The sequence below is a fragment of the Danio rerio genome, chromosome 10 (genome assembly GCF_052040795.2).
Source record: "Danio rerio strain M-AB ecotype USA chromosome 10, GRCz13ab, whole genome shotgun sequence".
NCBI classification, from domain to species: domain Eukaryota; kingdom Metazoa; phylum Chordata; class Actinopteri; order Cypriniformes; family Danionidae; genus Danio; species Danio rerio.
This window is the reverse complement of record NC_141030.1, coordinates 22,976,470-22,991,743: the sequence shown is the minus strand read 5'-3', so window position 1 is coordinate 22,991,743 and position 15,274 is coordinate 22,976,470. Positions and strand designations below refer to the sequence as shown.

General features: G+C 34.9%; 1 protein-coding gene across 2 annotated transcripts in view; it reads left to right on the top strand.

Annotated features, from left to right (window-relative positions):
* Nucleotides 1-14,470, top strand: part of si:ch211-127i16.2 — an 83,910-nt gene extending 69,440 nt beyond the window's left edge. The window contains exons 11-13 of one of the 2 annotated variants that reach the window (XR_015500993.1): nt 5-105; nt 10,787-11,559; nt 11,617-14,470. Coding sequence is in view for 1 of the 2 variants with exons in the window: in XM_087270450.1 (XP_087126576.1) it covers nt 5-105; nt 10,787-11,075 (390 nt within the window). In the remaining variant the exon portion in view is untranslated. Of the gene's footprint in view, nt 1-4; nt 106-10,786; nt 11,560-11,616 lie in introns of those variants that run through there. The other variant, XM_087270450.1, reaches the window with a different exon arrangement.
* The last annotated feature ends 804 nt before the right edge of the window (nt 14,471-15,274 follow it).

Below are 15,274 nucleotides of genomic sequence, written 5' to 3'. Positions count from 1 at the left end.
TCAGGATTGGGGGAAGGAGCAGTATAGCGGAGGGTGTCCTGTAAATGTAATGACCCCCGGGATGCTCACGTTTTACCATCCCAGCCTTCGAAAGCCCTGTGGCAGGTAAACCCATCCACTATACTGGCCAAATCTCTTCATGTTCAACAAAGCCTGTTTTAAAGCCCTCATGGTTCATTTCACTGCATTCTCTGTCCTTCAAGGAATAGCTCACAAACATAAAAAAATGAAAATGAAATGTCATCATGTCACCCCTTTTGTCGTTCCAAACCTGCAGTTTTTTATTCTATGGAGCACAAAATGTCTTTTTTTGCACGCTTTTTCATAGGCTATCTGCACTTCATACAGAAACTAGTCTACTGTACATGGGATACAGCAGTGGATACTTGCATCATTTATTCATTTCATTCATTCACTTTCTTTTCTGCTTAGTCCCTTTATTAATCTGGGGTCACCACCACAGCAGAATGAACTGTCAACTTATCCAGCACATGTTATCCACAGCAGATGCCCTTCCAGCAGCAACCCATCACTGGGAAACACTCACACACACTCATTCACACACATACACTACAGACAATTTAGCTTACCCAATTCATCTATATCGCATGTCTTTGGACTTTTAGTGGAATACTCACATCAGTATAGCATAATTTTTATTACTTTGTTCAGCAATTAATATTTTTACCTTACCATGAAGGTTGGGTTTAAGGCGTTATAAATAAAATTCTAATTAATGGGTAATTTAATAATTAAAATAGATCATTCTTTTAACTTCTGGCTGCAGCTGTATCCCTTTTAGCAACAACCTCCAACTTCCAAGAAACACTATAAAAAAATAATAAAAGTTGCCAATTCAACTACAACTTAAAATAATGTCCCATCTAAAAACTTTGAAGACTAAGCAGGAGTTAAATAGTATGTTAGAAAAAAACTGGCTTGGCAAAAAATACAGCTCTTTTTTGGCAAGTAACAGTGCCTCAGATCTAGTTTAGTTTCATTTTAGTTGTATGCACATCTTAGTCCACATTTCTGTGTTTGTTAGTTGCTCTAGTTAGTTGTTTAGTTATTTAGTTAGTTTGTTAGTAAGTTAGTTTGTTAGTTCATTTGTTTATCAGTGGTTGTTAATGCTATTTGAATATATAATTATTATTAATATTAGTAGTAATAGAAGTAGTTTTATTTCTGTTATTAACGATAACAGTAGTCCAGGCACCAAACTAATTTTGTAATAATATTACAACATTAAATGGATAAAAAATAAAGTAATAAACCATGTATTTATTATTAATGCTTACAACAATTGTCGTCAATTAAATTAAAATTCATTCATCCATTCATTTTCCTTCAGCTTAGTCCCTTTATTCATCTGGGGTTGCCACAGCGGAATGAAATGCCAACTTTTCCAGCTTGTGTTTTGCACAACAGATGCCTTTCCAACAGAAAGCAAACCAGTACTAGTAAACTGGGAAATTAAGGGGAAATTAAAATTTTAATAATATTAACAATTACAAAATCATTTATTAATTGCGGTTAGTATCAATAACAGTACTCCAGGCTCTAAATTAACTTGCTCTACTGTTACCCTAGTCAATTAAAAATAAAAGTTTATTATTTACTTATGGTCACAAGAACTGTAGTCTATTAAATTCAAATATTTTATAATTATAACAACAACAGTAACAAAGCATATGTTAATTACTGTTAGTATCATTAACAGTAATCCCTGCACCAATTAATTAGGTAATTTAAAATAATAATAATAATAATAATAATAATACTTAAAGTAACCATATTTACAACTTATATTTAACATTGTTAAACATAACAGTAATGACTGCAGTTATTGCTTCTTTGTGCTTAGGGAACTTGACAGATACATGAACTGAGAAGTGCTCAAGATCGTCAAATTTTTTTATTATAATTTTTATCCATTAGAAGAGTCTAGAAGAAGAGTAAATATAGTGACAGAATGTTGGCTGAATGCTATTTAATCATAGATCTCCTTGACTTCAGATGTCATCTGCAGATACAGATAAAAGTGAGAGCAGTACATAAATGCCCATTTTAGCTTGAAGTGCAGATGCTTCCCGAATGCATGACTAGATGTCAAAAGGACGGAGCTCTCATGGGAGCCCGGCTCAAAAGCTATTGGAAAATGGGCCGGTTAAGCGATTGACAGGGGTGAACTAATGCTCGTCCAAGGAGAACGTACAGAAAGAGCGCACAAGAGAGAAAGCGTGTGCCGGGATTCGAAGGGAAATTTCCATAATAGAATTAAATCCATAGGGAGAGGAATGAGTTCATCATATTGTAGAGACTGGTACCTGTTTTCTGATGGAGGCCTGTAATCTGTCCTTGACCCAATTGGAAAATCGGACGAGAACTTGAAGCTCTTGGTCTCTCAGATGCTACAAGACTCGTTTGTGCATTAAATCTTCATCCATTCATATTGTGGTTTTTAAAATTGTAGTACTGGCCAAGATGCTGACAACTTACAATACTTGATTTAATGTGTAAACTTAATGCTTGGGCCATTTGATTTTTATGAAGCAGAAAGAATAGATGGAATGACACCATACAGAGATAAAAACTCAATTTAACGTATCATGTGGAATCTCGCAGAATTTGCACATTTCTGGTTGAAAGAAAATGTGAAGTAGGGCTCTATGAGTGAACTTTATTAGAAATACAACTGCCTCAGCTCTTGAACAACTTCACAATTTTAGGTCACAAATTTAGGTTAAAAAAAATTAAATACATTCCCTTAAAAATCCTGGTGAAGATAGATAGATAAATAGAGATACAGATAGACAAACAGAAAGACAGACTGTTAATCAGACAGAAAAGCAATTACACAGACATACAGTACATATAGACAGACAGTTAGGCAGACAGACAGAAACTTTTGAAGACGTCTGCATACGGGGTAAATGATTAGGAAGTGTGTTTGGATATAATTCATTTGTTCACAGTTCTTTGTTATTATTGTTTATTTATTTGTTTGCTGGAAATTGGAACTGAATTGAGAAATAGTTTTGAAACAAATCTTTGTGCAAACTAAATTAAATATTTAGGCTAATGGATGTCTTCAGTAAAGTGCATACAACACCGTTTCCTTATCCACAAAGGTCAACCTAATTGAAAGCTATGTCGTGTTTGCTAGCCTCACGCATCACGCACCTGTGAGACAGTTAGTCAGCATGTCACCTTAAGGGGTTAAAAATATAATTCACAGTGCTACTACGGTTACAGAAAAGTTTGCGCTGTTAAAAATCACTTACCTTTTGATACAATTTGGTGCGATTATAACCCGCTATAAAAAAATAAATAAATAAATAAATAAATAAAAAACGACTGTATGTTTTGATTGAGAAGCTGTTCTGTAGTCATGGCGGAATTAATTTTGGTGTGGCACCCCGCCAAGGAAGAATAAATGAAGTGGAAACCTTGGGTTAGTTATCTTGACTTTTATTCTGTCCTTTGCCAATTATATACTCTCACATTATGTGCAGTGTAAGCATTTTCTAAATCAATTTTACATAGATATAAATATAAATTGAAATTAACTAGAATGCTGCATGTTTTACAATATGCTGTAGTAACTTTGAACATGCATTGTTTTTCTTTTAGCACGCATATGTAGACATTGTGTGAAACATTACGTCATGAAAATTTACTTGAAAGTCTTGGAAAAATCATGGAATTTTAGTTGTAAAAATTAACCCTGGATATATAAAAACAAGAAAATATTTACAATAAAGAAAAGTGTGGAATCCACTGGAGGGATAACAACAATAATAAACCAAGTTTACACACACAACACTAGAATATACAATCCACAACAAGTATCGCTAGTTATTATAGTTTTCAATTAGCAATTTCAAACAACACACCATCCAACTCCCTCTGCGCTTTCCCCGACTATTCAACTTTTTTAAAAAGAGGCCCTACATCACTCCAGCCAATCCCTGGTGATCTTACCAATGTAAATAGGGTGGGACCTGTGATGAAGGAAAGAGCGGGAGAAAGAGAGAGAGAGATGCCAATGCAACACAGACATAATACAGACAGTTGGGCCCCATTTACACTAGTGCGATTTAGTTTTAAAACCGCATTTTAGAATGAAAACGATCCGCGTCCACATTAGCATTTCACCCAGTGTTTCTGAACAGCTGTCAGTCTAAAACAAAACGACAAAATCTTTGAAAACGCACATCACATGACCACACACACACACTCTCTCTGGCATGCGCTGCAGCCTATCTAGCCTAATGAAAGCTGTGCTCGTCGGACTGTTCATCAAGGATCTACTGCTCACTATATTTGCTAAACCTGATATTTAATTCATCTTGTTGTCTATCGACGTATTCCCCGACTTTGGTCTTTTGAATCTATTACTTGTTCTCGGGTAACGTGTTTGGCTGAGCGCAAAGATAAGGTAATAATTAATCTAACCAGGTGCATTCTGCATATTGACTGATTGTTTGCCTTTATTTCCCTATAATGTATAAACTTATTGTACGTTATAGTTTTATAATTGCCATGATTGATTATTAAAACTGCTAATCAGCAAAAGAGAGGATATGTTTCGTATTTTCAATGAAAATGAAAGGAGGCAGTAATGTTATAGGCTTCATTATGAGTACACATACAGTGAAGAGAACGCTCATATGCAGCACAACGCCTCAACATTTCTGCTGTCTGTTAAGTTGTTAATATCAAAATGAAAATAGCAGTTCCTTATATCATGTTTTCATTTTATTGTTAAAATATAGTTAAACAATGTAGTCAGGGTGATGTGAATAAGTTTACAAAGTACACTGTTCCCTTTGAAGATTTACACGACATGTTCTGTGGAGTCTGTTTTCCATATCAAACTTGCGAAGTCTGAACTTACAAGGAGAGTATGCAGGACTGAACTATGTGTGTTTGCTACTTAATACTGAGGAAAAGCCCCAATCAGAGAGGCGAATGTCAGCAGCCCCGCCTCCATTTTCAGATTTCTCAGTTTTTCCCCATCCACACTAAGACGGAGCAGCAACGTTTTAGAATGAAAAAAGCCTCTTCAGCGTTTCCAAAACGCTCCGTTTTCGGCGCTCGAAAACTCTGGCATAGTGTGGAAGGATGGCGTAACCGTAGCAAAGTTTATGAGTTTTCAAACTAAAATGCATTAGTGTAAACAGGGCTTTAGACAGAGAGACAGAGAGATAGTTAGACAGATAGATAGTTGACATACAGAAAGATAGACATACAGTTAGACAGAGAGAAAGAAAAATAGACAAACGATTAGAGACAAACAGATAGTTAGACAGACAGAGAGCTAGTTAGACAAACACAGACTGACAGACAGGCAGACAGACAGACAGACAGACAGACAGACAGAACGATACTTCAACAGGCAGAGTGTCAGTGAGTTAGTTAGACAGACAGAGTTGTGACAAGGTTGTACTTGGCTGTTGTGATTCTGACTAAAGGTGGTTTTTGACCTGAAAAGTTTGACTGTGGACTGTTAGATATTCTGCTAGTCTCCAGGGGAAGAAGAGTTTCTCTTTCCTGCCATCGATGGTGGAATAGAAAACAAACCGCTTTCATGTTTTACTGATTCACACAGACAAAGAGCATAGGTGCAAAGCACTGTGGGTAAAGAAGATCCCTGAGGGGTTTTATGCACAAGTCCACACATCCATAATGCATAAAGACTAAACAGCGAGGTGGATGGAAAACGGTCTCGCATGGTGAGTGTATTGTTGAATGCAGCAATAAGCAGTTTTGAGAAGCCAATTAAAAGTTATTTGTGTTAAATTCACAGCAGACATGAATATGTGCGTTATCTGCTGGAGGTTGTCAGAGCTGCTTTATATGTGCATAAATTAACCACCCTATGGAGGTACTAGGATTGTCAGATTAGCGTTTTGTTCACTTTTGTTGCTGTTTTGTTAGTGTTTTGTGAACACTACAAAAACACGCACAAATCAATTAAATTTTACCATGTCCTATTTTCCATTGTGTGGAAAGAGACTATTCCTGTGTCAAGTGTTTGTCACTGCAGCAGTACAAGTTTTCCAATGGACACTTTCCCTTTTGAACTTTGTATTTTTACCGGAGGCCCCCATTATCATCTTATGGACTTAGATGTTGTTGGTCCTACATTGGGAAGCTTTGAAAACTCAGGTCCATCCTTGCAGCTGGTAGTGGATGCTAGATTCGTAAACGCAACCTTAGGTTTGAGGTATTTCCATCTCTTACGATCACCTTTTTGTTGCACAATTTGCAAATTGCCTTGTCTGTACTTACCGCCTCTCCCTTCTCGTTCATTCAAAACCTAAAGTACTGCCAAACTGCAGAAGTTGTTTCTTTTTTTAAACCACGGGCCTCATGTGCGAAGACTTGCGTTGAAATCATTTTAAAACATTGCTTACGCACAAAGCTGCAAATGTGCATTCGCAGTAAAAAATTCAGATGCATGAAACACTGCCAAATAACACGCATATTCTCTTTGTACATCCGAATGAACGTGAAACTGAGCGCACGTGCACGACCGAAAAACCCCTCACTGCCTCCTCCCCCATATGAATATGCTAATGACTCTACTTTGGCAAAACCCAACGAAAAAGCAATGGCAAAAGCAAGCAAAAAGAGAAACTTTGAACAGAATTGGAATTGGAGGTGCTGCTTTTGAAGGTAGACCGGAGAAAAACTGTGTTATTTGCAATTTTCTCCTTCGGAATTAATAACAAAAGAAAAAAAATAGAGTGGGAGAGTTTAGCTGATGCGGTTAACACAGTGGAGTCTGAACATCGCAAGGAGTGGATTAAAAAAGAAATAGTGCAATGTAAAGGTGTAAAATTTTGTGTTGTGTTTAACAGTGTGAGTGGCGTTGCTCGTAAAATGCATGGCAACATGTTTTGACATGTTCGAGCATGAACTCGGTTCGAATCCAGCGTCTGATAACCTCATTCTTCTTTTTCCTCCCCGCTACATATCAGATTTTGCCTACTCTTCATCACGAGGAAGACAAGTAGAAATCATTAATAAGTCTGTGCATCATATTTTATTTGCACATTTATTAAATGGTAATGTTTCTGATTCACGTTGCTAATTCGTCTTTATTTATAGCAATGTGTGTGCAGTTGATCGCTCCGATTACAATGGGAAAACCGGCGATCGCTGCAAATTGCGCTTTAATGTTTGGCTGGTCAACTGCATGGTATGGAAACCTTATATACCTGCTAGACATGCGGATGAACCCATCTCATACAGCTGCCACTGCACGGCTCAAAGACACTTTGTAGTGTGCAATTTAATACAACTGCCTCTAGGAGTTGCCAATAAAAATAAAACAGACACACACAAGAAATGCACGTACGCCAGGCATAAAGCTGGCATGGATCAGCGAACATTCCCACGTTCATTTCATCATTAGTAGATCTAAACGTCAGCGTGAAACCTGGCGAACGCATCACAGGTCATACATGAGGTCCCTGGTCACTTGGTGCGCGACTCGCCATCTTTCCATCTATTTAATCCTTGTCTCCTATATACATTGCTTTTTATGATGGTATAACGGTATTGAAAATAATACCTTTGCTATTTTTAGTTACAGTGGTATACCATATTAGAAACAGTTCTCAGCATAAATGAGTACACCCATTTTGAAAATGAATATTTTTATCCATTCCTCAGTGAATAAGGGTCATATATGTTGGAGTATTTTATATTATAGTATTTTAGTCACAGAACATCTTTAGAAATTGAAAGATAGTACATTTAAATTCATGCAAATTATTGCTAAAAATGACAAACTACAACATTTCAACAAAATTGTATATATTTTTGTTTCTCTTGATTTTTGATATTTTAGAAAATGTTATTTCATAATTTTCCCTAACAAATAAATTTGGGTGTACAAATTTTTAACCATTATTGTAAGTTATTTTGTTATTTAAGCTCAAGATTTGGCTTCAGTACTGACTAAACAAATGCAAATGCACAGATTTATTACTTTAAAGAATCCTATAAAATATGAATAAAAAATAGATTTGTGAGGGGTGTATTCATATATGCACAGCACTGTATATTTTTACTTTTTGAAAGAAGTCAATTCTGGTCACTAAGGCTTCATTTATTTCCACATAAATACATTAAAACAGAACTTGTGTGAAAAATTATTGCACTTTATAATAAGAGTTTTCTCTTTTAATATACTTCAAAGTATAATGTATTCCTGTGATTTAAAGCTGCATTTTCGGCATCATTACTCCCACTTGGTGGTTCTTCATAAATCTTTTCAATATGCTGATTTGCTGCTCTACAAGCATTATTATCATCCATGTTGAGAACAATTACTACACTTTTTTTGTAGTAGTAAGGATTTTTTGGATGAAAAGGAAATTTAAATGAAATACGTTTATTTGAAAAATGAACATTATATTCGTTTTGGAACATTATTAATGCCATTACTGTCACTATAGGTTATTTTAATGCATTCTTCTTCAATAATAGTATTATTTCATCTTCAAACTTGTTAAATTAAAAGACTTAATGGTATCCACTTTAATTTTTTGTGTGGAAGTAAGCTTATTTCTGTGATTGTGTGTCTTTTCTGATTTTGTTTTAGCCACTGTAGGGAATTATGTTTACATTTACATTTAATCATTTTGCAGTGATGCTCTCTCTCTCTCTCTCTCTCTCTCTCTCTCTCTCTCTCTCTCTCTCTCTCTCTCTCTCTCTCTCTCTCTCTCTCTCTCTCTCTCTCTCTCTTAAATAATGAGAGGAATAGCAAAACATTTAAATAAAACAGTAAAACAGTTCGGGCTACAGACCAATGCTTATAATTAAGAGAATGCATTAAAATAATATGGCCAGAAATACCAGTTTGCAATATCAAGCCGTATATCAAGCTGTTATGCAAAGCTAAAAATAGCCAGAAGTGATATTGACACCAGTTTTTTCCTGAAAAATAAGCAGATTTTCTACATTACATAATTAATAAAACCAAAATAATAAAGAAAACAAATAGCTGCGAACTGAAAATATATATCATTTGACTGAATCAAGTCACATTTTTTAATTACATTCAAATATGATATGAAGTAGGTAACAGGTATGCTAAAAAACAAATAAGAACATTATAATTGCATTATACTATTATATTATATTTTTTAAATTAAATAAACATGTCTTTATGTGTAAACGTAGTTTTTCCTACTTTTGTAACAACTCCAATAAATAATTAATAATATACAGTTGGAAGTCAGAATTAATAGCCCCCCTTTGCTTTTTTCCCCTTTTTTAAATATTTACCAAATGATGTTTAACAGAGGAAGGAATTTCTCACCGTATGTCTGATAATATTTTTTGTTTGGCTAGAATAAAAGCAGTTCTCAATTTTTAATAAAAGAAACATTTTAAGGTCAAAATTATTAGCCCCTTTAAGATATATATATATTTTTTTTTCGATAGTCTACAGGACAAACCATCGTTATAAAATGATTTGAGAGGGGTCATCTACTGACAGTTGAAGTCATCTACTGACTTCAACTGTAGATTTTATTCTTTTAAATAAAGATGTAAGGATCTAAAAAAATAAGTAGATAAAAATGTTAGTAAAAATTAAACATAAATTATTCTGTCAATATAAAGAATCTTCATTATACAAGCCAAAAAAATATATATTCTAAGCCAAAGTTGGTCCATTGTAACCTTTGATTTGGCCAACCATCCCATCTGAGAGGAGAATGAGAGTGATGGAGAGGGTTGGGGCGATTGCCTTTAACACAGAGATAATTTCTAATGTGACATAACCTTTTGTTTTATTGCTGAGCTACAAAAATCTAACTGAAATTAAATGTTTCAATTAAATGTTGTAATAATAATAATAATAATTCCTTACATTTATGTAGAGCTTTTCTTTATAATTAAAGCACTTTACACATTTTTGGGGGAAATCTCCTCATCCACTACCAGTATGAAGCATCCACCTAGGTGACACGACGGCAGCCATATTGTGCCAGACTGCACACCACACACTGGCTGATTTGGTGGCGTGATGAAGCCAATTATTATATGGGGATGACTAGAAAGCCATTAGACAAATTTGGCCAGGATGCCAGGGTTAAAACCCTACACTTTTTGAAGGACATCCTGTTATTTTTATCGACCACAGAGAGTCAGGACCTCGATTTAACGTCTCACCCCAAAGACAGCGCTCATTGAGAAGTTTAGAGTTCTTAGTTGAGCACCCCCTGCTGGCCTTACTAACATTACTTCTGGGAGCAACCTAGTCTCCCATCCAGGTACTGACTGCTTACCTTCAGTGGGCGACCATGTGAAAGCTGCAGAAAGCTACTGTAGCTGCCGGCAAATGAATGCATAATAAATGAATTTGCCTTTTAAAAAATGTAAATACTGTCACTCGACGGACAGAGGACTATGCAGAAGACATCAGTGAGCAAATCAAGGCAAAACTAGTGTAATTCTGTTATAAATTAGATTGTTTGGTTTTTACTAGATTAAGTTCATTATAAAATTTATAAAAATACTGTATTAGTTAATATACATAATTTGTATATGTGGTTTATAATGTACACAATATATGCATTAGAATACTGCATTAGAAAGTCTACAGGGGCCTAAATGCTGGATGACATACCCAAAATCATGATCTTGGCCACTACCAAGAAAAACTTTAGTGAACTTACAGTATATATACATTATTCAAATTTAAACACAGAAACAAATATAGTTACAGTAATATCTATTTTTTCTCTCTTTTTTTTGTCAGGATTTATTGGGCAGGCACAGAGACTGCAACTATATGGTGTGGATACCTTGACGGGGCGGTTCAGGCAGGTCAACGGGCGGCTATGGAGGTTCTGGCTCAGCTGTGTCCTTCATCTCTGTCCCGAGAGGAGCTGAACGCAGTGCGAGATTCTCTGAAGCCAAGAGCACCCAGAAAGGGCTCAAAGGGCAGGTCCAGGTCTCTCTGTCTTCTCGGTGTGGTGATGACAACAGCCGCACTGGTGGGCGCTTATCTGTTAGCCAAACCAAAACTACCAGTTAAATGGTTTTAAATGGATTCAATGGGAAGTAGTTGGGTGTCCTTATGGCAAGCTGTTTTAACATTTAATCTATGTAACATGCTAGTGTGTATTTGAATTAAATAGCACGGCAGGTGTCTAACTTAAACTATCTAGCGCCATCACTTATGTTTATCATTATAACTTTTGAACGGAATGGGCTACAATCAAAAAAAGTTTTTCTCTGAATCCTTGGCTCAAGCTGATTCAAACACACCATATGAATTCATTTACCATAAAGTTTTTCCACTAATTTTAATTTTTAGTAAAACCTATTTGAACAAACTTGTACTCGAGCATTTTTCTGATTTTTACCTAAATTAAATCACATGATCTAGATACCAAGAGACCATGCTGACAAAGGCTGTTTCTCAATATGCATTGTTCAGCGGTCTGGCGTCCTCGTTTTCTCGTGTAATGTCATCATCAGCCGCCAAAGTTCAGTTCCAATACTCAAAACTGCAAGAACAGAGGACGCGTGAAACTTCCCGGACTTCCCGCTCTGGGAGTCCCAAAAGTCATTGCAACTGGGAAGTGGGAAGCTCAGCATTTAATATAGATTTATTATTAAAGTTCAGAAATTAACTTATTTACCTCAGGAGTTTCCCTAAATGAAACGGGGAATATAAACATTACCATGGACATCTTAATAAAGGAATAAACACATTATGGGTGTTTATTTGCTGAAATTCATATTAAATCTATTTTTTTGTATTGTGCAACGTATATTTATAATGTTTTTTATGCATAGTATATATTTTGAAAAGGGGAAAAACAATAAATCCCTGTATGAATGCTGTAATGTTTAAATCACGTGAAGGTCATGTGACCATCAGGAAGAACGCAGCATCTCATTTCTCACAGGACACGTTCTCTGTCCTCGTGGTCTCACGACTTTGTTCTTCTAAGGGCCACCTGGCAAGACCGGTTTCCACAAGAAAGCAAGTCCATTCTCTGCGTTCTTGGAATTGAGAAACAGGCAAAATGTTATGGAATTGAAGTTGATTAGACCAACCGTTTCCATTTAACTTGGGAACAAATCTAACAGAGCTTGCAAAAATGTACTTGAGGCAATTTCTCCAAAACGCGTTGACGTATTCACAATAAAATGGTGGGTTTTATGAAAACTAAGGTCTGATGTTATGTGCAGCATTACGGTGCACCTAGTGGTCCAGAGGGAAAACATTTATTTGCTTATAACTTTTTAAATGTTTGTCCAAAAATAATCGTGTTGCTTTTGGCCTCTGGACTGTTTGTTCATTCTGCCTCTGGATTGCTTTGCTCATTCTGCCTCTGTGATTGGCCCCTCAATTGCTGCTTGCAGCTATATTTTAATTAGTACTTTTTTTTTTTTTTAGATATCAGTACCTTTTGCTTTAAGAATTGGTATTTAAATTCATTGTACATAAGTGCTCATTTTTATCTTTTTAAACAGTAGTACTTATGATTGTTGAACAAACTCTACTTATGCCACTTAAGCCAGATAAGATTATTATTAATAGTGATAATGACAAAAAGATACTACTGTTTAATAAATATGTACTAGAACATATCAACTATTTGCATTTATTGAATTAATATGAAGATATGAATAGCAGTATAAATAATAGTAAATATAATAATAAATAATAAGATTTAACAAATAAAAACTACCAGTTTTTTGTAATGGGTATAAGATAATAATAAATATGTGTTTATTAAAGATATCTAATAGTATTATTCATTCATTTATTTTTCTTCACTTTTAGTCCCTTATTTAACAAACCACCAACTATTTCAGTATTTGTTTTATGCAGTGGTTGACCTTCCAGGCCCAACCCAGTGATGGAAAACACCCATACACTCTCACATTCACACACTCACTCATACACTATGGCCAATTTTGTTTACCCAATTCACCTAAAGCACAAATCTTTAACTGAAGGAAACCCACACAAACACAGGGAGCATACGCATACTCCACACAGAAATGCCAACTGGCCCAGCCGGGACTCGAACCAGCAACCTTTTTGCTGTGAGGTGACAGTGCTAACCACTGAGCCACTGTGCCGCATATAATATTTATTAGGATCTAATAAAATACGTTTGAATATCTAGTGAATTTCTACTACTATTTAAAAATATGTACTAGTCCCAAATAATAGTATCTAAAAAATTAGTATTAATGTATTTTTAATTAGATCTAATGTCAAGGAAATAAGTAGTAGTACATAAATAATAAGTATAAATAGCTAAAAAATGGACTAGCGCTTAAAAGGCACTAAAATCAAAAACAAAAATTAGTAGCAGCATGAAAACAGATACTTTCTAAATACATTAAGATTAAATGTTTAAACAGCCTACAATAGTATATGTGCCTGATGAATGTATTATTGTTATCTTAATTATTATTATTATGAGGGAAAATAATAGAATAGTTCTTATTTGAATGGTGCTTATTTCAAACTGATTGGTTAATGAAAGTGGGTGTTACAAAATAGATCTAGAAGATTGGTGCTAAAAATTTAAACCATTTTAGATGCAGTTTATTGAAAATGAAAGTGTCCGTATTTTCAAATTAGACTGAAATAGAACATTTTGACAGTATAATCACTCATTTTGTTTTGTGTAATTGTCGCTGCTTTTTGTGCCTTATAATTGCTATGCACTATTTGAAGAGAATACGAAACATCAAAGCACAGAAGGGAAGCGCAAACACTGCTCGCTGTTAGTGTCATTAAGCACATTAAGTGCCCCTCTTTCTTTAAACCTAATGAGAATCTCAATTGTTTTCAGAGGAATAATGCGCTCAACTAGTTTGTCAAGGCCTCTTTGAACATGTTAGATGAGCATAATGCACAATGAAACATCATTTCAGATAATGACAATAATATATTCTATGAAATGTCAAACAATAATAGACCAAACCAGACTTTTATTTTTATTTATTTTCAAAATTGTGTTGCATATGATAACAATGTCATTTTTCAGAATGAAAATGAGCAAGTCTTGGCAGCATATTCACCTTGTATGTATCATAATGCATATGAATGTACTCAATTGTACTTTATACAGCACCACATCTTCACACAAATAAAATAATGCAGCCTTGAACACAATTCACTGAACTGGTAGTTTTGTTTATATTCTGAAAGTTTGTTAACCTTCCAGCCATAAACTAAAGCAAATATGACATATATGCTATAACACAATTGACTGTAATTACAAATGCACTATTTTTGCTATTGAAAACAGTTCTAATACATTACTGATGCTATTGTTATCGATGCTTGTAATTAATACTAATTATGTTAAATTGTGCAGAAAGAATGGATGTGCATTTCTAGCCATTTTTAGAAGCGCTTGCCTTGTACAAGGTAAAAGAATTGCACAATAAACTATTTAATCAATTTGCCTTTTCTTTTTCCTTATTTTCTCTGGTGTCAATATCTTGTAGTGCTATTTCAGTATAGTTGCATCCCAAATGACACTATGTACTTATACAGTGTCAACCCAAATGGAGCACTCACCTTTTTTGTGGAAATTCAAACTGTTTCCCAGGCAATGTTTAAAGGTTGCCAAATTAGGGAATTCACCATCAGGAGGCGGCATAATCACTGATGTTGAAGAATTTTGCTTTCACAATCCAAAAATAAATACAGAAGTACAGCATACAAATGCAATAGCTCTCAATAGCCTCTTCCGATATGTGGACAAATCTGCGAGTGTTGAGTGTATGAAGTGTTCAATTTTCCACATTTATTTGTAAATGGTTAAATAAGTGCATCATCCAGGTATTAAAAGTGCACTTCTTTTTTAGAATGTTAGTGTGTTCTATTTATACTTCAAAATGACAGAATAGTGCATAAGTATGTGATTTAGGACTCACCTTTAAACTAAATGATTTCAGTTGAAATATTGCATTTATTTGGATTAATTAATAGTTCTGTTAAAAATAAAATCTTACTTATACGATTCTTCTGTTGAAATGTATTTTGTATTTTGAACAATGCTGATAACCAGACATGTTGTACCCTTTGCAGGAAAAAAAAAATAACATGGTAGTGGATCAGTAGTCAACAAAGTTTGGAGGTCTCTTTTTTACAGCATACGTTAACAAAGTCAGTGACCATTGGATGTTTAATAGTGACTTATTGCACAGGCTGCTATTATGCCACCATACTTAAATTCACTGAGCACCTGAGAGTGGGCCT